Genomic DNA, 20,309 nt, shown 5'->3' with positions numbered 1-20,309 from the left:
GGCGAGGGCGCGCTGCAGTGGCGTCAGTGTGGCGTCCGTGTGGCGTCCTACCGGCGGGAAAGTCGAAGAGGCGGGCCGGCGACGCCTTCTCCGCCGGTGACTGGAGCAGCGGTCGTCGTCTCTCGAGGCCTCGTGAACTTACGGCCTGGTTTCTCGGTCCCAACAGAGCCTGGCCTTTCCCTCTGAGCCTCCGTGCCCTCAACCTCAGCTTCTTCAGCTATCTAGTCGCGGGATAATACCTCCAGGTACCTTCCTGCGTCGTTAAAAAGACGAAATGAGGAGAGACTTGACCCCCATCCCCGCCCCCCGCCCCTCCCCGGAGGACCTAGTCCACACAGCCCTCCGGGTTTCCCCGGGTTTGAGGCTGCTGGACTGGTTAGCAGGTGTTAAGGGCGTGTTCCCTGAAGTCCAGAGGCCATGACTTGCCTTAGTTTTTCCTTCTGTAGAATGGTTGAGAATGCTTATAAATGTAAACGAGGCAAAGTATATAAAAAAAATGCTTAGCATGACGCTTGGTAAGTAGTAAATGGTAAGTATTGTTGGAAGCCACTATTATGGGTAGTAGTTAAGAAGCAGGTACATCCTGGAGCCGGATTGCTAAATTGGAATCTCAGCTCTGCCACTGAATCTGAGAATAATGGGGGGTGGGTGGGTGGGTGCGTGTGCGTGTGCGTGTGTGTAGGCGCTCTTGTGCGCCCGTACACTCAGTGCGTCAGTCATGCCCCAGTCTGCAACTGCGTAGACTGTGGGCCGCCGGGCTCCTCTGTTCATGGAATTTTCCAGGCAGAAATACTGGAGTGGATTGCCATTTCCTACTGCAGGGGATCTTCCCGATCCAGGGATTGAACTCAGGTGTCTTTAGAGTAATGGTACCTACCTCAAAAAGTTTTGTGAGAAATTAAGGAAGTATTAGATATAAAAGACTTAGTAGTTTTTGTTAGATATTAATATTTACCTTCCTGCCAGCTATTCTCATTTAGCGAATATTCTCAGAAATTTTTTTCTTTAATGCTAGGTACCATGCTGGGCCCTAGGGATACCTGAGATAAACAACACTGGATTCCTGCTCTCAAGGAGCCCCTCAGTCTAGTGTGTTCTAAGGTTTCTTACATATACTCTGGAGCAGGAAAGCTGGAGGAGTAATCTCCTTTGGGGATAGGAGTCCAGTTTTCAAGGAAGAAGACATTTGATTGAGACTTTAAGGAGATGGAGTAATTTCCAGGCAGATAACAGCATTTCAGTTGGAGCAGGAATCATTTTTGGTTCACAAATGTAACCCCAACACCTAGCCCAGTCCTCAACACTGGAGTTTTGGATTAATGAGTTAAAGGAATAGTAGATTGGGGCTAAATGGTGAAGGATCTTCAATGTCAGAGAACTATGGGTTTTATTCTTCAGCAAGAGAAAAGTGATCTGGCTAAAGAGGCAACTAGGTAAACAAGTCGTGAAAGTAAGCAAGTATTGACCAGAAAGAGGAGTTGAAATTTTCTCAAGATCTGGCTTTAGATAGCATTTTGTGAAGTCTTTGGTTTTGGATAGAGCATTAATTGTTTTCTTTGAGCTAATATTTTTAACTTCTCAGAATTTATCTAGCTTCTACAGAGTAACTTATGTTCTCTGATTTGTTCTGCAAAGTAATTTAACTGAAGAAGACTGGTCAGAATGATTTCCAAAAGAAAACTATCAGTGTCAGAGAATAAAGAGAGCCTGACAGAAGATGCCTCTGGTAAGTGTCTAATCATTTGTTGCTTTATTTTTTGTAGCAAATGTGTGAGGCACTAAAAGGGATATAAAGTTCCTCCTTTCAAGTGTTGGGAGTCATCAAGTCTTAATAGATAGGACACACACAGTCCAGTGTCAAGAGATTTGGAATTTCTACCTCTAATTGCATGTATGACTTTGGGCACGCCTATAGTCTGTGAGCTTCAGTCTCCACATAAGTGGAATCTACAGACGTAAGAACTTAATCTATCGTACGTCCTTCAGGTGCTGGGACACAAAGATAACTACATAGTCCGTGCTTAGTCGTCAGTCGTGTCCAACTGTTTGCAGCCCCATGGACTGCAACCCACCAGGCTCCTCTGTCCTTGGGGATTCTCCAGGCAAGAATACTGGAATGAGTTGTTATGCCCTCCAGGGGGTCTTCCCAACTCAAGGATTGAACCCAGGTCTCCCGCATTGCAGGCGGATTCTGTACCAACTGAGCCACCAGGAAAGCCCCAAACAGTTGTTGTGTTAGTCACTCAGTTGTGTCCGATTCATCGGGACCCTCATGGACTGTAGCCCACCAGGCTCCTCTGTCTATGGAGTTCTCCAGGCAAGAATACTGGAGTGTGTAGCCATTCCGTTCTCCAGGGGATCTTCCTGACCCAGGGATTAAACCTGGGTCTCCTGTGTTGCAGGCAGCTTCTTTACCATCTGAGCCACCAGGGAAGCCCCTAACCCTTTAAAAATCTTATGGTCATCTTTCCTCCCTTAAAAAAATTTATGATCTCAATAAATGCTGTGATGGTGATACAGAAAGGAATAGCATCATATCAAAGCAAACACGCCAGAGGCAAAGAAAGAGGACAGACTCTGTCTATAATGAGAATGCAACTGACAGAAGCCCTGAGTATTCCTATGAGAAGTGGTTGACAGTCTTTTGTTTATTATATTCATCTACTCTATTAAGGCAATTCTAACATTGCTTCATTAAGGGAGAAGAGTAGATAATCGTACTGAACCTCAGGTACCTTTTTGTTTATGTTTGCTTATTTTTTTTAATTACTTCTCATGGATTGAAAGCCTTGGGGTGAAATCAGTCTGGACTTTGTACTCAAAGATAAGACGTAGGCGAATCTGTCACATTCTTCCACTTCTGCATCCTTCTCATTGGTTCTCAAGCTTCGGTGGGAGTAAGGATTATTACCTGCACAATATGAATTATTAAAAATTTAGATTCCCAGGCTCTAGCCTTGAAATTTTGATTTTGTACGTCTGGGATGTGACCTAAGAATATGCTTCCAATAAGCTTCTCAGTGATTCTAATGCAGTGGTTTGTAGAGTACATGAGAGACCCTGGCTGCTTTAGAATTTGGGTGGAAACCATTTCTATGGTTATTCTTGTTAGAGGTGGCATATTTTGAATTCTTCAAAAGAAAACATAATAGGTGAAAATAATTCTGTTTGTTAATTGTTTTGTTTGTCTGCAAGCCATTATTGCTGACCCTTGTTAGAGATAAAATTTCACTGCAGCATCAGTTCCAGTATAGTCTCTCAGGAACCCATCAACTATCCTAGGTATTGTTCTAGGGTTTACATTTTAAGCTTTGCTCTACTCTTTGTCGAATTCTTGAAATTTTTTTCAATTTTCAGAAGCCAGGAAGCAACCACTTTCCAAAAAGACAAAGAAATCTCATGTTCACAATGAAGTTGAAGAAAATGACAATGTCTTTGTAAAGTTTCTTAAGGCATCAGGAATTACTCTTAAAACCGGAGAGAGTCAGAACCAACTAGGTAATGTTTAATGAAAATCTTTTATCTGGGTATAGTGAAAGGGCTCAGAACTGAATAATGGATTTTCTAGAGAGGGAGTGAAGATTAGAAATGGGAGCACCATCTGTCTGGAGACAAGGATGAAACTGAAATTACATTTTAGTTAATGAATGTTAAGTAAAGTATGTCTAATTTTTTTTTTTTTTTTTAAGAATGTTATATATAGTATTACTTTGTTTTCTTGTGAAAAAATAAATACCCAGAGAGTATTAATCTGGGTCAGAATTAATTTCAGAGGAAAATTTATAAATAAAGCCATATAAGGCCCTACTTTAGGAGCATAGATTATCCCATTCAGTTAAGGGTATGGCATCTTTTTAAAATACTTAGTAGCTATCCTTTACTAATGCTAATTCTGTTCTGCTGTGAGTTTATTAGGTTGGGAATACCTTTATTGGTTTCATCAGACAGGAACCTAGGTCTTAGGAAAGGGAGACAATAGTCAGGAGTGTTCAAGACACTGGGGACCAACTCGTCTTCTTTTCTTATAGCTGTGGATCAAATCGTTTTCCAAAAGAAACTCTTTCAGACTCTGAGGAAACATCCTTCTTATCCCACAGTATGTATTTTCTCCCTAGTGCTTTTTTTTTTTTTGCCAGCAGTACTCTTCAGTTGGGAATTTAAAGTCACTGGCATAAAGTTGAATGTGCTAGAATGATTTTATTTAACCCACAGCAAATGTTAAACTAAAATTTTTACTCTTGTTTTCTTTGAATGTTACCAAGATAATAGAAGAGTTCGTTAGTGGCCTGGAGTCTTACATTGAGGACCAGGACAGTTTCAGGAACTGCCTTTTGTCTTGTGAACGTGTGCAGGATGAGGAAACCAGGTGTGGAGATGAGTCGTCGAGTCTTGCTGAAATTTTACACCGGTTGGATTGGGGGGTGTGGGGAGGTTGGATAGAATGCAGGTTTTTTTTGAATTTGGTTTTGATTTATAGCTCTCTTTTTCTCAGAGTTTTAGCCTAACCTTTAAATTATTAAGTTCAGGATACTAAGAATCCAGAATGTTTTTTAAAATGTATCTCACCTCTGTTGGTGAAAATTTCAACTCTTTACCTCTCTGTGACTTAAGAACTGTCTTCTCATGTGCTGTACTTCTTCTCCAACAGGATAGTTTCTCCTAAAAAATTACGTATTTAACCAATTTTATGGACAAAGGATAATAAAAACCGTAACACAAAACAGAAAACAAATTTCTCTCTTTTTTTTTAACAGCACGGGCACATCTTACTGTAAGAGCCTCATTAAATTGCTTCTGGGGATTGACATATTACAGGTGAGGCTGTGCCACTTTTTGTGTGAACATCTCATGGATGTGATTTGTGGTGTATGCCCAAGTATAAATGGCTGGAGCACGGGGTAGAGCAGGGGTAATAGAAGCATTTGAGTTTGTAGCAGTTTCCCACAGCCCTGTTGCTGAGATGAATCTGGAGAGCAATATCTGTGGTTTGGACTGAGCTGATTTGCCTATTATAACCTGAAGTCTCGTTTGTCCAGTCAGCCTCTGCTTCCTGTTTTGTAAAGCTTCATGCTATGTGGTCTGTATACCATGTATGTCTCTGCTATATTCACATCTGCATCATCTCCCATTTAGCTTTGTATTTGCTTATTAACTAGATTTTGCCATTTTCCTTCTCTCTGCCTCTCTATTTAGTAGACAGTCTGTCCCACTGTTAATCTTAGCATTCTCTTTTCCTTTTCATTGGAAATCTTGAATATCACTTAGTTTACTTAAATCTATAGGAACTCTCTTGTTCCCCTGAAGAGAAATCTTTCTTGCAAACTATTTGATAATCTGTTAAAATTTGCATGTCATGGGTTAACAGTTCTCATTATAATTAATCATACTATTGATTATCTGATTATTTTAGTGTTGCCTTGATAGTCATTTTGCAATTTTTCAGAGGGTGGGTTATTGACAGATTTTTGTATTCCAGCAGGTTCTGTTCAAAATATAGGCAGCATTCATGTGGACATTCTTAAAAATGAGCATTTCAATTATAGCAGGTTTTTGCCTCCAAGAATCTTGATGGAGAGAATTACCGCTGGTTGTACATTTCTTTTGTACATTTCGAGACCATCTCCTAACTCCCTATGTCTTCTTTTTTAGCCTGCCATTATCAAAGTCTTATTTGAAAAGTTGCCAGAATTTCTTTTTGAAAAGTAAGTGAAGTTATACATCCTGGTGTACTTATGTTTCTCTGAAAAGATTGCTCTGAAACATCATTGGTACCTCTGAAGATCATATTTATCATGACTCCAGATTTTTAAGTAACTACTCAAGTTTAACTGTGGTGACTCTTTTGAAATTTTAGTAGCGTGTCTTATGTATTCCTAGAAGAATGCACGATAAACTGGTGGTAGTGATTGTTTCCAAGGAGGGGAGCCAGTTGGCTGGAGTCAGATATTGTCTGAATGCTGTTCTTTACCTTTTCAGTTTTATACTGTACGTGTGCTGCCATTTTTTAGAAATGTACTTTAATGGTTGAGATTCCAGGCTTTCACTATCAGGGGCCCAGGTTTTATCCCTGTGTGGGGACTAATATCCTGCAAGCCATATGACATGGCCAAAAAAGAAAAACAAACACAGTTTGTTTGTTTGTTTTATTAAAAAAAAAAAAGTTAGGAAAAAAGAGCAGCCTAATAGAAAAGTAGATAAAGATCATGAATAGATAATTCACAGAGAAGAAATATAAGAGCATTAAATGTTTTTTTAATGCACAAGTTCATTAATAATCAAAGATGACAATTTCAAATAATATTTTTTACTCTCAAAGGATCTCCCTTGTTGAGTGTAATTAACAAGCCAGTTCATACATCACTGGTAAACATATATAAAGCATTGTAATCACTCTGAAGATCAGGAGGTTGTGTGTATCATAACCTTAGATTTTGCTTTATGTTCAGCTGTACATCCTAATTTATCCTAAGGTAATAGCTCTGAATGAAAACAGTAATGAATATTATTGCTGTTTAAAATAAAAATTGTAAACATTTTTAAGTATAAGGGATTGGTTAAGTAAATTAGTATAGGGATATCATGTGGATATTAAAAATTGTAAAAAGGGTTATATAATACCATTTAATTAAAAAAATTCAGGTTGCAAGTCATATTTACAATTCACTCAATATTTTGTTAACAAAAATTCATACATATACATTTACATAGACATATGTATGTCAGTGATGGACATCTCTGGATGAGAGGATTTGGGTCATTTTAATTTTCTCCTTTTTAAAATGTGCCTTTTCAGTGTCTTATATGTAATAATAGTAAACTTGAAGGTTTATCTTTAAAAATTCATGCTTTGCCTAAATGGATTGCACTAGATGATTTGTGTCCTGGCTAGTCTTTTTTAGTAGTTAAACTTGACTATTATAAACAAAAATTGAAAGTGTTGTCAAGAAGAGGAGCTGGAGGTAATCCGAAACTTAGACATAGGAGGCTGGGAAGAAGGCAAAGACTGTCATCTTACGGGAAATAGTACTGAGTCAACTTTTTTTCATCCATATATGGATGGTTTTTAATACTTTCACAGACATAATCTCATCTGACCTAGGTTTCTATACCAGTAAAAAATATTCTGCTGTTTCAGTACTTATCACATCTAGGTAATTAGTTTTTACTTTTTAAAAATAATTTCTCTTACCCAATTTATTAATAATCTTTATTTTAAAAATTGTTCATGTATTTTAACAGATACTCTCCAGACCTTTCTTCCCCTCTCAACCCTCCCCAGATATAGTCATTAACAGTTCAGTGCATCTTCTTCCAGACATCTTTCTCAACATATATGCATATGTCCTATGTTTTTTTGGTATCATCTGTGTGTCTAGCACAGCGTGCAACCCGTGGTTAATGTTTCATTTCAGTTCAGTCACTCAGTCGTGTCCTACTCTTTGCGATCCCATGAATTGCAGCACGCCAGGCCTCCCTGTCCATCACCAACTCCCAGAGTTCACTCAAACTCATGTTCATCGAGTCGGTGATGCCATCCAGCCATCTCATCCTCTGTCATCCACTTCTTCTCCTGCCCCCAATCCCTCCCAGCATCAGTCTTTTCCAGTGAGTCAACTCTTCGCATGAGGTGGTCACAGTGCTGGAGTTCCAGCTTTAGCATCATTCCTTCCAAAGAAATCCCAGGGCTAATCTCCTTCAGAATGGACTGGTTGGATCTCCTTGCAGTCCAAGGGACTCTGAAGAGTCTTCCCCAGCACCACAGTTCAAAAGCATCAATTCTTCGGTGCTCAGCTTTCTTAACAGTCCAACTCTCATATCCATACATGACCACTGCAAAAACCATAGCCTTCACTGGATGGACCTTTTTGGCAAAGTAATGTCTCTGCTTTTTAATATGCTATCTAGTTTGGTCATAACTTTCCTTCCAAGGAGTAAGCGTCTTTTAATTTCATGGCTGCAGTCACCATCTGCAGTGATTTTGGAGCCCCCAAAAATAAAGTCTGGCACTGTTTCCCCATCTATTTCCCATGAAGTGATATGACCAGATGCCATGATCTTCATTTTCTGAATGTTGAACTTTAAGCCAATGTTAATTGAATGACTGAGATGTTATATGCAGTATTAATGTTTGCTGCTGTGTAGGTCAGACAGGCTATGTTCCTGATTTTTCATCCACTCTAACATTTCAGAGTGAACAGTGATGGAATCAGCATGCCTCGACTCATCATCAATCAGCTAAAGTGGCTGGACCAAGTTGTGGATAGTAAGGTAGGCTTGGGTACTTTTTTGGTCTCTTGTCTTTAGAGAGTGTTTTCTGCACTTAACACCAAACCTTTGGAATTTGCAGGGTTTTTTGCCTTTCTAGACAGGAAATTCATATTCTTCTATCCATTAGCTTTTTTAGCTTTCGTAGTTTGAAAGTCATGGTTATTTCATCCTTTAAATGTCTTCAAAAAACAGAAGTATATCTCACTGTGATGGAAGTGAAGAGTCTTGTCCGACTCTTTGCAACCCCATGGATAGTCCATGGAATTCTCCAGGCCAGAATACTAGAGTGGGTAGCCTTTACTTTCTCCAAGGCATCTTCCCAACCGAGGGATCGAACCCAGGTCTCCTGCATTGCAGGCAGGTTCTTTACCAGCTTAGCCACTAGGGAAGCCCATAACTGTGATGACTGGATGTGATTTATTAAATTAATTATTTGTAAGGAATTCACGAATTTCTCAAAATACAGAGATTATTATGTTTTATTTCTCAAAAAAAGTGAGGTCTGAAACCATCCTACTTCACTGCAGATGTGTTGATTTAATTATATATTGAGGAAAATTTCTTTGGGAGTTTTGTTATTAAGTACCTTGGTAAAGATGAATCTGTTTTGAGCCTTTTGCTTATTCTTTAGAGTTCTTAAAATCATTCTACTAAGTTTTGTCACATTCAAAGGCTAAATCTTTATTTGAAAGAACATAAGTTTTGGAGTCTCATCTGGGCTGGAATTTTGGGTCTGGCACTTCTTAATTGTGTATCCTTGAGCAACAGATCCCTACCTTTTAAAAAAGGAAATAGAGATGTAAATATTAAGTGAAATAAAGATATTAGATAATATGCCATCCGGCCTACTTTTTTTTTTTAATATAGATACCATCTCATTTATGAAAAATCTCTAGGTGATTTACTTCTGATTTTAGATTTTGAGCTTGGATGTATGTGTAGTTGTCATATTGTACACAAAATAATTCCAGCTCTATATTTTGGGAGTAGAAAGTCTTTCTCTATTCTGGATACTGTGTTACAGTTCTTATAATAGTGTCCTCCACTGCAGGATCTTACCACCAAGATCATGCAGCTGATCAGTGTTGCTCCGCTGTGCCTACAACATGACTTTGTCATCAGCCTACCTGAGATCCTAGGGGATTCCCAGCATGCTGATGTGGGGAAAGAGCTCAGGTGGGTAAGCACCTTGTTGCCAGCTTGAGCAAGCCTTCACTCTGGGAGCCTATTGCCGCAGTATAAAAAGAGTAATAATACTGTGTTTCTGTATAAAAGAGAATGATACTTGTCTTACTGGGATATTGAATGTGGCTTGTTTTTCTAATAATATATATTTAAGTAGGTGTATGTATCTGTTGTGAATATGAAGTCTGGCTTAGGATTAGGTATATAAATTTGATCTATGGAGACGTAAACTTTCCTTTAGTAGCATTTTTTTTGTTTTGTTAGCATTTCCTGTACCCACGGGTGTCCTCAATCATGACTGCACATCCAGATGGTTTGTGGAACCTATTAAACATCAACGTTCTGTGGTCCCTAAATGATTAATTCTAATGCACATTGTTGTGTCAGATCCATTGCTTTCTGACATTTATGTGAAAAATTCTAATTGATAGAGCAGTAACGAAGAAGGGGTAATGCAACTGTGTATTTATCCTAGAAGTAATTAAAAACTTCAATTTGTAATACCTCCTTTTCTGTAGTTATCTGTAAAACTATCTCCGAAAAGGTCTAGAGATTTCTTGCCTTTGTACTTTTGGGCAGACTGCTCCTTCTGTGTATAGCCCTATACCCCTCCCTTTGCCTGCCTGTCCTTTTGTATAACTTTCTCTTAGAATCCATTGCTGTCCTTCTCTACTCTATGCTACTGTAGCACCCTGCACATATAGGTATCATATTTATCCCACTTCATTGTAATTGTGGCTTTTCTTTTTCCTTTTCTGAGGAAGGATATGGACCAAATCTCAACAGTGGTTTCCTCTGAGTAGAGGGTATGATGAGATAGGGTTTCTTGTTGTTTGAATTTTTCAAAATGTGCATGTATTTTTTTTACTCAAGAGAATTTTAATGAAACATACTACAAATAGAATTTAATGGGAGCTAAGTATATCCTTTCTTCCCATCCTTGGATGATTTTCCCAAGTCATTACTTGCTCAATTCTGTTAAAAGTTGGATAATTTCTTTTCCACTGTTCCCAGCGACCTTCTAACAGAGAATACTCTGCTCACCGTCCCGATCCTGGATGTCCTTTCTAGCCTCCAACTTGAGTCAAAGCTCCTGACTAAGGTATGGAGGACTTTGCTCTCCAGAAACAGAACTAGTCTTCTCACCTCCCAGAACCGATATCAGTCATTCATTGCCCTGGACCAATTGTATATAATGAAAATTTCATTTTGAAACAGTGCTGAAAGACACCTATTCTTTTTTTTTTTTTTTTTGGTGAATTTTATGTGCTACGCTGTGATAGATGAACTGTTTGTTTTTAAGCCGTAAATTTTAGTGGAAGTTGTCTGTGTTGCCTGCATATTTACAAACTGTTCACATAGGAATAACAAATTTTTATGGCTTTCTGTAACCAGTGGAAAATTCAGACTCCAAAATGTAAGATAATAACTTTCATATTAATCGCCTCTCTGTTTTTGAAGAAGCCGTAGCATTAACAGTTGAGAGCTGGTAATTTGGAAAAAAGTAAAATGTGTTTTTCTTCTGAAAGTGCAAGTGAGAAGCTGAGAGAAATAATTTTTCTAATTTTACCTAATGAGTCATTACTAGATTGTGATATTAACATGGAAATATGTAAGATTTTGTGTTTTTTGTGTTTAGGTCCGCCAGTTAGTGATGGGTAAGCTGTCATCTGTCAGTTTGGACGACTTACCTGTGATCATCAAATTCATTCTTCATTCCGTAACCCCCACAGATGCACTTGAGGTACTCTGCTGTTTCCTAACAAACACTAGGGTATTAGATCCTGGACAGTACAGAGAATAGTTGTGGTGCTCTTGTGAAACTCAGCAGTGAAAAGAAGCCTAACCTAGAGGAAAATATATCAAGATAAATTGTTTAAAAGGTTCTGATTCCTCTTCTCTGTCCTGAAACTAACTGATAATGCTAATTAGTCCAGATAGTATTCAAGGGAGAGAATGGATCTACTAGTCAGACTTATTGTTCTGTTTTAGCCGCTATAGGTTATATTTGCTATTTCAGTGTAATGCCTCAAGGAATTCTGGACTTTTAAGGAGCATGACGTACTGTAGTTGCATTAGTTATTTTCATCAACTGTCTCTTTCAAACTGCATTGTTTAATAATTCATTTAATAATTCTTCCTCAGTCTTTGAGGAGAATGTTATGATTCTTCTGTTGGAAAAATAGATTGTACCTAGCTGCTGTGAATGATCAGAACACACAGCTAACACATTTATTTGCTGTAGGTAATTTCTGAGCTTCGAGAGAAGTTGGATCTGCAGCACTGTATTTTGCCTTCACAGTTCCAGGTTTCTCTAAGCAGGTTGAGAAATAAAGGACAAACAAGGTATAAACTCATGGACAGTTACCACCCTTTTTCTCACATGAGCAAGGAAAGTTTTTTGACATTTATTGTGGAGCCAGGACAGAAGATCTTAATATTTACAACTACAAATTATGTAGTAATATCATAATAATATATTACTATTATTTTTCAAATAATATTTATATGTATAAGTATGTATATGTACATGAGTGAGTGTGTGAGTGTGTGTGTGTGTGTGTGTGTGTATTCCCTTTGCTATTCACATCAATCTCTGATAGACTGCAATAAATTTTTATTAGCTATTTTACACATGAAATTGTGAATAGTTTTAAGGCACATGCCTAGTAAGCAGGAATCTAGATCTTACAGGTCCTTCTCTGGTAAGAAGGATTTCCTTTCCCTCTGCTACTTGTAGTTTTTCAGGAAATCAAGAAAATAGCAGTCAAGACTGTGTTACTCTTCTCTTCGATGTAATAAAGTCAGCTATTAGATATGAGAAAATCATTTCAGAAGCCTGGATTAAGGTGAGTGAGATCTTTGAACATTGAGGAAGAAGTGGCTGGCAATCAGTCATGGATATATAAGTAAAGGTAGTTGAAATAAAAGTCTTGAAAGTCAATCAAGTAGAAATAATAGATGATGGTTTGCCAGATGAGCAGATTGGTTCAAACGTGTTCTTATGTGTTGTAATATTTTTGTGACCCTTGTTTTTCCAGGCAATTGAAAGGACCCCCTCGGAGGCTGAACACAAGGTAATGTTCCTCTTCTATGAATGTTAAATATTATAGATGTAAAATTAGTGATATTGCCTGGCTTTCCTCCCTGCTGTTTGACCTGGGATCTTCCAGTCATCCTTTTGCAGCTGCTCTGCTGCTGCTGCTGCTAAGTCACTTTAGTCGTGTCCGACTCTGTGCGACCCCATAGACGGCAGCCCACCAGGCTCCCCCGTCCCTGGGATTCTCCAGGCAAGAACACTGGAGTGGGTTGCCATTTCCTTCTCCAATGCATAAAAGTGAAAAGTGAAAGTGAAGTCGTTCAGTCGTGTCTGACTCCTAGCGACCCCATGGATTGCAGCCCACCAGGCTCCTCCATCCATGGGATAGGAAGATAATCTGAAAGGATGGCTTGCCAGATGGTCTTTATTCTGGCAATACAATGAAATAAAATATCCACAAGGGGAAGTAGTAATATTCCAAACAGTCACAGTGAACTGCAGTCAAAGAAGCTCCCATGAGGAGATGAGCACTGGAGTCACCTGGGTCATGAGTCAGGTGTTTAGGTCCCTCTGTCTGATTGCCCTTCCTCCAGTTTCACATGGAATTGTCAAGATAGTAGCATTTCATGTTTTACTTTCTTTTACCTGATGAGTGAATCAAACAGTCCATCTGTTATCAGGGTCATGATACTGAGTCTGTCTTAACTCTGGAAATGCTTTCTTCAGTCAGGAAGCCAGAAGATTGAGTTCCTTATGTGCTGATTGGTTCCGTTTAAGGATATTCTTTAGTTGAAATCTCTTGTTTTGGGGGGTTTTGTTAGTTGAATTATTCAGTTGTTGGATGACTATTTTGAAAGCTGTTGTGATATTGAATAAAATAATGAAAAACTCATTTTTTTTGTGGTGGCAGGATAGGAGGGTGATCAGAATATCCAAGACAACTATTGTTGCATAACCCTTGGCTTCCTGCATAGCTATTTTTACTGATTTCTATTCATTGTATAAATATAATTTTGTGTTCTGACTTTTTTCTCTTCACATTGTGTCATAAATGTTTTATGTGCTTCTGCATTGTCTATTTTCATTTTTAATAGCTGTATTTTCTGCTATAATCTATCCTAATGTTGGTGTCTGAGTTGGGCCATCAGTGAAAGGATGTCCCAAGTAATTTGTTGTTTTTTGTTTTTATTAATTAGAGCATCTAACAATATATGTTAATGTTAATTGAGATAAAGTTGATAAATTGATAATATTATATTAGACGTACAATGCAAGGATTTGTTATTTGTATAAGTCATTTGCAAAATGATCACTGCAATAGTGGTTAATTTCCATCACCGTACACTGCTAGTACAAGTTTTTTTATTTGTGGTAAGAACTTGCAAGATCTACTCTCTTAGCAGCTTTCAGATGTGTGATACAGTATCAGTAACTATATTCACCATGCTGTACGTTACATCCCTGTGACTTAATTATTTTATAACTGAAATTTGTACTTTTACTCATTTTACCAATTCCTTCCCATCACCTCTGGCAACCACCAATTTATTCTCTGTTATCTGTAAATTCATTTTTATTTTTTAGATTCCACATATAATTGAGATCATACAGTATTTGTCTTTCTCTGTCTGATGTATTTCAGAATGATACCCTCAGGGATCATCCATGTTGTTGTAGATAGCAAGATTTCATTCTTTTTTGTAGCTGAATAATAGTCTCTCTCTGTGTGTGTCACATTTTCTTTATCCATTCCATCAGTGGACTCTTGAATTGTTTCCATGTCTCAGTTATTGTAAATAATGCTCTAATGAACGTGGAGGTACAGATATCTTTGCAAATTAGTGTTTGTTTTCTTCGAATGCATAATCAGAAGTGGGATTGCTGGATCTATAGTAGTTCTATTTTTATTTTTTTGAGGCCCCTCCACACTGTTCTCCATAGTGGTTGTATCAATTTACATTCCCACCAACAGTGCACAAGGGTTCCCTTTGCTGTCCCTCCTTTATTATTTTTGTCTTACATTTGTTATTCTTTGTCCTTTTGATTATAGCCATTTTAACAGATGTGAAGTGATACTTCATTGTGGTTTTGATTTGCCTTTCCCTGATGATTAGTGATGTTTTACATCTTTTCATGTTGGCTGGCTGGCTCTATGTCTTTGGAAGAATGACTGTTCAGATTCTCTGACCATCTTTTAATTGGATTGTATTTTTGCTGTTGAGTTGTGCAAGTTCCAAGTAGTTTGTTCTTTTCTTTTTTGTCCTGCTTGGCTTTTTAAACTCTCTCCTCTTTTTTTTTTTTAAATTAAACATAGGTAATACAAACTAATTGGGGAGGGAGAAACATCACAAGTATCTAAATATCTGTAAAATAAAGTTTACCTCCAATCTCTGTGCCACTCTTCTGGATTATCGTTCTTCCAGATTTTTTTTTTTTTTTAATTTTATTTTATTTTTAAACTTTACAATATTGTATTGTTTTGCCAAATATCGAAATGAATCCGCCACAGGTATACATGTGTTCCCCATCCTGAACCCTCCTCCCTCCCCATACCATCCCTCTGGGTCATCCCAGTGCATTCACATCCAAGTTGTATATGTGTGCAAGCACAAGCATGCTCACTCTTATATTTATGCATATTTGTACTTGTATATTGTTTTTATACAAATGGAATCTTACTGTGATTATTGCAGATTGCTTTTCTTTTGCTTCACAATATATTGTGAATGTCCTTGTCAAAAAATATAGTGTATCTCATTTTTAATGGCCACATAATATGTTGAAAATGACCATTATAATTTATATAACCATGTTCAGATTGACATTTTCAGTCTCTAACTTTTCACAAAGTAATTTTCCTAATAATAATGAAAATATATACTGAATTTGGCAAGTGATTTTTTTTCTTTAATAAATGTGAAGCTATTCAAAGTTGTTTCTGTAATAATACTACTTTTACTTGTATTCCAATATTTTAAAAATAATTTTTTTTATTTATTTATTTTTGGCTGTACTGGCTTTTCATTGCTCCACATGCTTTGCTCTAGTTGCAGCGAGTGGAGACTACTCTCTAGTTGCCCTGCTCAAGCTTCTTATTGCAGTGGTTTCTCTTGTTGCAGAGCATGGACTCTTCGGCTTTTGGGGTTCAGTAGTCATGGCTCTGGGACCCTAAAGCACGGGCTAAGTAGTTGTGGCACATGGGTTTAGTTGCTCTGTGGCATATGAGATCTTCCCTCATCAGGAATTGAACCTGTGTCTTTTGCATTGGCGGGCAGATTCTTCACTACTAAGCCACCAGGGAAGCCCTTCAATATTTTCTTAAAGGATACCAGTGGTTAATAGTTGTGACACTTCATTTCTCTGAAAAATCTTCTAGGTTTTATGAAACTGGGGATTATGTTGAGCAAATGAGTAGTGTTTGTCTTAATGGAAAAAGTTGAGAGCTGCTGTTTTGTTGTAGTAAATGTACTGATTTAGTAAACTGTTTTCCTGTTGGTGCATATTTACTGACAACAGATTTTTGACCTGGCAATGCTTCTCATCATCTATAGCACCAACACTCAGACAAAGAAGTACATTGAGAGGGTGCTAAGAAATAAGATTCGATCAGGCTGCTTTGAAGAAGATCTGCTACAGGGTACATTCTATATTCATTACTTGGTAAGTGTCAGAGAAATCGGGCAGCATTAGTCTGAAAGTTACAGAGGTTGTTTTAACCTTTCCTACCCTGTGTGGAAATCATGACACCGCCACCTTTGCTGGGTAATAATGTTTTACAGGGAGCTTAGTATATTTCAGAACATAGTGGAATTATTACCACCTTGATTGTGACATTATAAATATTAATAAAATCAAACTAAGATTGGTTTTCATCTTTTTAGCAAAAACACAAAACTGGTTCAACAATTCCTTGAACACTAGACTCAAGCCCTGTATTCTTCTTTTATAGGAAATATTGTAATTCACGTCTTCTATAATTTCATTTTGACCTAAAATGTTGAACTTCACATCTCCCTTAGAAATTATCATATTAGTTTCAACCCATTGTTCAAGTCCATTGAGACTTTTGAATCTTAATTTTATATATTAATCATTTTAATTGTCTAGCTCTCTGTGATCTGTAACTTTTGACAAACTTGCCTTCTGTATCCTGTTATAAGTAGTTTCTAAAAACCCTTGAGTATAACATTATCAGAGGAATGCTAGTAGAGACATAATTTTATATCTTTTGAATTATTACTATTTTAGCCATTCAGCGTATGACCCTTAGGTGATCATTCTTGTTGAAGTATAAACCATTTGATATGGAATTTTATAATCTAGAAATGGTATTTTCCAGGTGAATATTCAGGATATTAACAGTGTACACCTTCTTAGAAAACTGGGTGAACCAGAGGTTTGGGGCTTAGGAATTAATGAGAATATGTAGTTGAGTCTTAAGACTTTATTATTTAGGAATTGATTTAAAGATAGTATTATTTTATCTTACAGTCTTTTCTGTGCTTATTTGTGCTCTGATATGTGTTTTGGTCTATAATTTTGCAGAGGGCAGAAACCATATATAATTTTTTATTGCATCTTCCTCAGTAAAGCATTATACCCATTTAAAGAAACAATAACTGGTTATTTATTCTGATTCCATTCATGTCCACCTACTGCCTTCTTGTTAGGACATAATCAGTTCTCTTGATGTACTTTAAAAGAAATCAGTTTAATTAGATTGAACCTTATAGACTGATTTAAAATCATAACCAGGGAAGAATAGCCCCACTGTATCCCCAGGAAGGCAATAAGATTAAGTGAGGAAATTTGAATTTAGAAGTTTGGGTTCTTGTCCCAAGCTGGGCAGATTACAAGCTATTAGGCTTGTGATTTAACTTCTTTGAAGTTAAAGGTCAATTCTTATCCATATATTGAATTTCACTGATTCTAAGAGAAGCTCAGAATGAAGGATTATTCTGAGTAAAACAAAGGTTAAAATTCCTTAAAATAAGAATTAGGGAGAACTCTGACATCTTAAAAGGGTTAGCAATAGCAGCTCTAGGTGCTGTGATAACGAAGTCTCTCCCACAGCTTCATTTTTCTCTACTCCTCTCTCCTCAAGGTTCTTAAGGATATTTGTCCATCCATTTTGTCGCTGGCTCAGAGTTTGTTGAACTCCCTAGACCAGAGCATAATTTTGTTTGGCAGTCTTCTATACAGATATTCATTTATGTTTTTTGACACTTACTGCCAGCAGGTATGTTGAAATATTTATCTTGGGAGGGAGGGAACAGGGAAAAAGAAAAAAATGCCATCCCAAATGACTTGCATGTGATTCAATATTTGTTTCTTTTTGGTTGAAAGGCATTGAAGAAGGAAGAACTCTGAACTGGGAGTTGGGAAAACTTAGTTCTAGTCCTAGTCTCTAAATGAAGGGATTGGACTTGAGGATCTAACTCCATGTTTTGATCTTTTTTTTTTTTTTTTTTAATGTTTTGATCTTTAAATTCTCTCAGTCTTGCTCCAGTCTGCTTGAAACAAACATTTGCCCTGGGGTTATCATGTAGTTTTCACAGTACAGGAATGGCAGTTTTAAACTTACCTGCTAATAATCTACTGCCATTGATCCTGAAATTGTTCTCAAATGCAGATTTATTTGAGATCTCAAATAAATCTCATAAATAGTTTCTCAAATGCAGTAGCTATCTCATGCCAGATGTCTATTACTCCGCTTTAAAAGTGTATTTATCACAAGCACTATCATGACATCCTGAAAAAGGTGTCATGAGAAACAAACGAGAGAGAAATGCCTGAGGGCCTAACCCTCTTTCCATGAATACCAGACACCACATTTATTAGCACACTTCTAGAGAGGGAAGGCTGTACTTGTGGAAAGTGATTAGAACAAAGTGTCTTGTTTTGTATTGGTCATTTATGTTATACCTTTATTAACAACAGTAAAGCACATTTGAAAGGGCAACTTTTAAAAATGAAAAATGAAATTTCTTTGGTGGTCCAGTGGCTAAGACTTTGCACTTCTAATGCCAGGGGAGTGGGTTTGATCCCTGGTCAAGAAACTAAGATCCCATGGTGTGGCCAAAAAAAGAATTTTAAAATGAATAATATAAAATTTTTAAAATTCAAAGCAGGAAAAAAAACACATTTAAAGCAGAGTAATAGACATTTGGCATGAGATAGCTACTGCATTTGAGAATCTATTTATGAGATTTATTTGAGATCTCAAATAAATCTGCATTTAAGATTGATCTGCATTTGAGATCTATTTATGCTAGATACCGAGCACTATAATTTGGTGTGAAACAGCAGTATAAAGGAAGGGAAGAGTGACATCTAAGATATTTGTGGAGAACCATCTTAATGTCTTAGAGACACCATCATGACCCACGTTTACTTGAAAAAATAAGTCTAACTTTAAAAAAAACCTTTAAAACCTTTAGCTTCTTGAGTGCCACCTTTTCAGTAAATTTTAATAGATTAAGTACAACTACAATTTAATGGGTAATATTTGACACTTATGAGAAAAAAAAAAGATAATACCAGGAAACAAAATCTAGAGGGCTTAGATAGTGCTCACTAGTAAAATATGGGGAGTAAATCAAGACTGGATGGTAGTGTAGTTAGAGACATAATTCTAAACCTCTTGAATCTAATGGTGATGAAACCAGTTTATAGAAGTAGGTGATGGAATGAGGTCGGTTGGGATTTTAACCAGGTTGAGATTGGAATGGCCTCGGGCACAAACCTCTTTTTGATGACTGTACTGTATTTTAGCTTCACACAGTCGTGTTGACTTTTCTCTGCATAGGAAGTGATCGGTGCCCTAGTGACCCATGTCTGCAGTGGAAATGAAGTCGAAGTTGATGCTGCATTGGATGTCCTCCTCGAGTTGGTAGTTGTAAGCCCATCTGCTATGAGGCTGAATGCTGTCTTTGTGAAGGTATCTAGTCCTACCATTGACATATATTCAATCATTTTTCTTTCTTACATATATCTGAGAGACACCTGATAACTTGTTAGCAATTTATTTTTTATGCTAGATACCGAGCATTATAATTTGTAGAAGTGGAGGGGATGAAGGTGGGGTGATGGGGAAAATAATAGAAAAAATAACTCATCTGTCTATATATTTATTAATTCAGCAAATACTTCTTTATACCTAATGATGCGCCAGGCTCTATTCTGGGTGCTGAGGATATAAACGGTAGTCGTTGCCTTTGATGATAGAAAGTAAGATGTATAAGTACGTCGTCACTATATATACAACGTGACAAATTCTCTAATAAAGTGCTATAGATACACCAGTGCAGAAATAATTAATTTGGCCTGGGAAACTGGAGAAATCTTCAAACAAGAGATAATATTAGAGTGATTCTTGAAAGGTAGAAGAGATTTGTCAAGAAAGAATAAAGGAAGTATATCTAGGCTGCCACTGCTGCTAAGTCGTGTCTGACTCTGTGCAACCCCATAGACGGCAGCCCACCAGGCTCCCCCGTCCCTGGGATTCTCCAGGCAAGAACACTGGAGTAGGTTGCCATTTCCTTCTCCAGTGCGTGAAAGTGAAAAGTGAAAGTGAAGTTGCTCAGTCGTGTCCAACTCTTAGCGACCCCATGGACTGCAGCCTACCAGGCTCCTCCGTCCATGGGATTTTCCAGGCAAGAGTACTGGAGTGGGGTGCCATTGCCTTCTCCAATATCTAGGCAGAGAATAGTTTGAACAGAAGCAAACTGGCACTTATGTCCATGGTGTGCTTGAGAGATGACAAGTAAGATCAGCATGATTGGTAGATAGGGTAAGGTGGGAGGCGAAGACCAGA

General features: G+C 37.6%; 1 protein-coding gene across 2 annotated transcripts in view; it reads left to right on the top strand.

Annotated features, from left to right (window-relative positions):
• Positions 1-58: 58 nt before the first annotated feature.
• Positions 59-20,309, top strand: part of FANCD2 (FA complementation group D2) — a 51,354-nt gene continuing 31,103 nt past the window's right edge. For both annotated transcript variants that reach the window (XM_070360283.1, XM_070360282.1), the window contains exons 1-17: positions 59-245; positions 1,636-1,726; positions 3,358-3,498; positions 4,029-4,096; positions 4,263-4,366; positions 4,755-4,815; positions 5,650-5,702; positions 8,190-8,268; positions 9,320-9,444; positions 10,468-10,555; positions 11,093-11,197; positions 11,699-11,799; positions 12,194-12,302; positions 12,495-12,530; positions 16,010-16,153; positions 17,598-17,732; positions 19,302-19,433. In XM_070360283.1, the coding sequence (XP_070216384.1) occupies positions 1,663-1,726; positions 3,358-3,498; positions 4,029-4,096; positions 4,263-4,366; positions 4,755-4,815; positions 5,650-5,702; positions 8,190-8,268; positions 9,320-9,444; positions 10,468-10,555; positions 11,093-11,197; positions 11,699-11,799; positions 12,194-12,302; positions 12,495-12,530; positions 16,010-16,153; positions 17,598-17,732; positions 19,302-19,433 (1,545 nt within the window). In that variant the 5' untranslated portion in view covers positions 59-245; positions 1,636-1,662. The remainder of the gene's footprint in view (positions 246-1,635; positions 1,727-3,357; positions 3,499-4,028; positions 4,097-4,262; positions 4,367-4,754; positions 4,816-5,649; positions 5,703-8,189; positions 8,269-9,319; positions 9,445-10,467; positions 10,556-11,092; positions 11,198-11,698; positions 11,800-12,193; positions 12,303-12,494; positions 12,531-16,009; positions 16,154-17,597; positions 17,733-19,301; positions 19,434-20,309) is intronic.

The sequence above is a fragment of the Bos mutus genome, chromosome 22 (genome assembly GCF_027580195.1).
Source record: "Bos mutus isolate GX-2022 chromosome 22, NWIPB_WYAK_1.1, whole genome shotgun sequence".
NCBI lineage: Eukaryota > Metazoa > Chordata > Mammalia > Artiodactyla > Bovidae > Bos > Bos mutus.
Note: the sequence above shows the minus strand (reverse complement) of the source record. Positions and strands in the feature narration are given on the sequence as shown.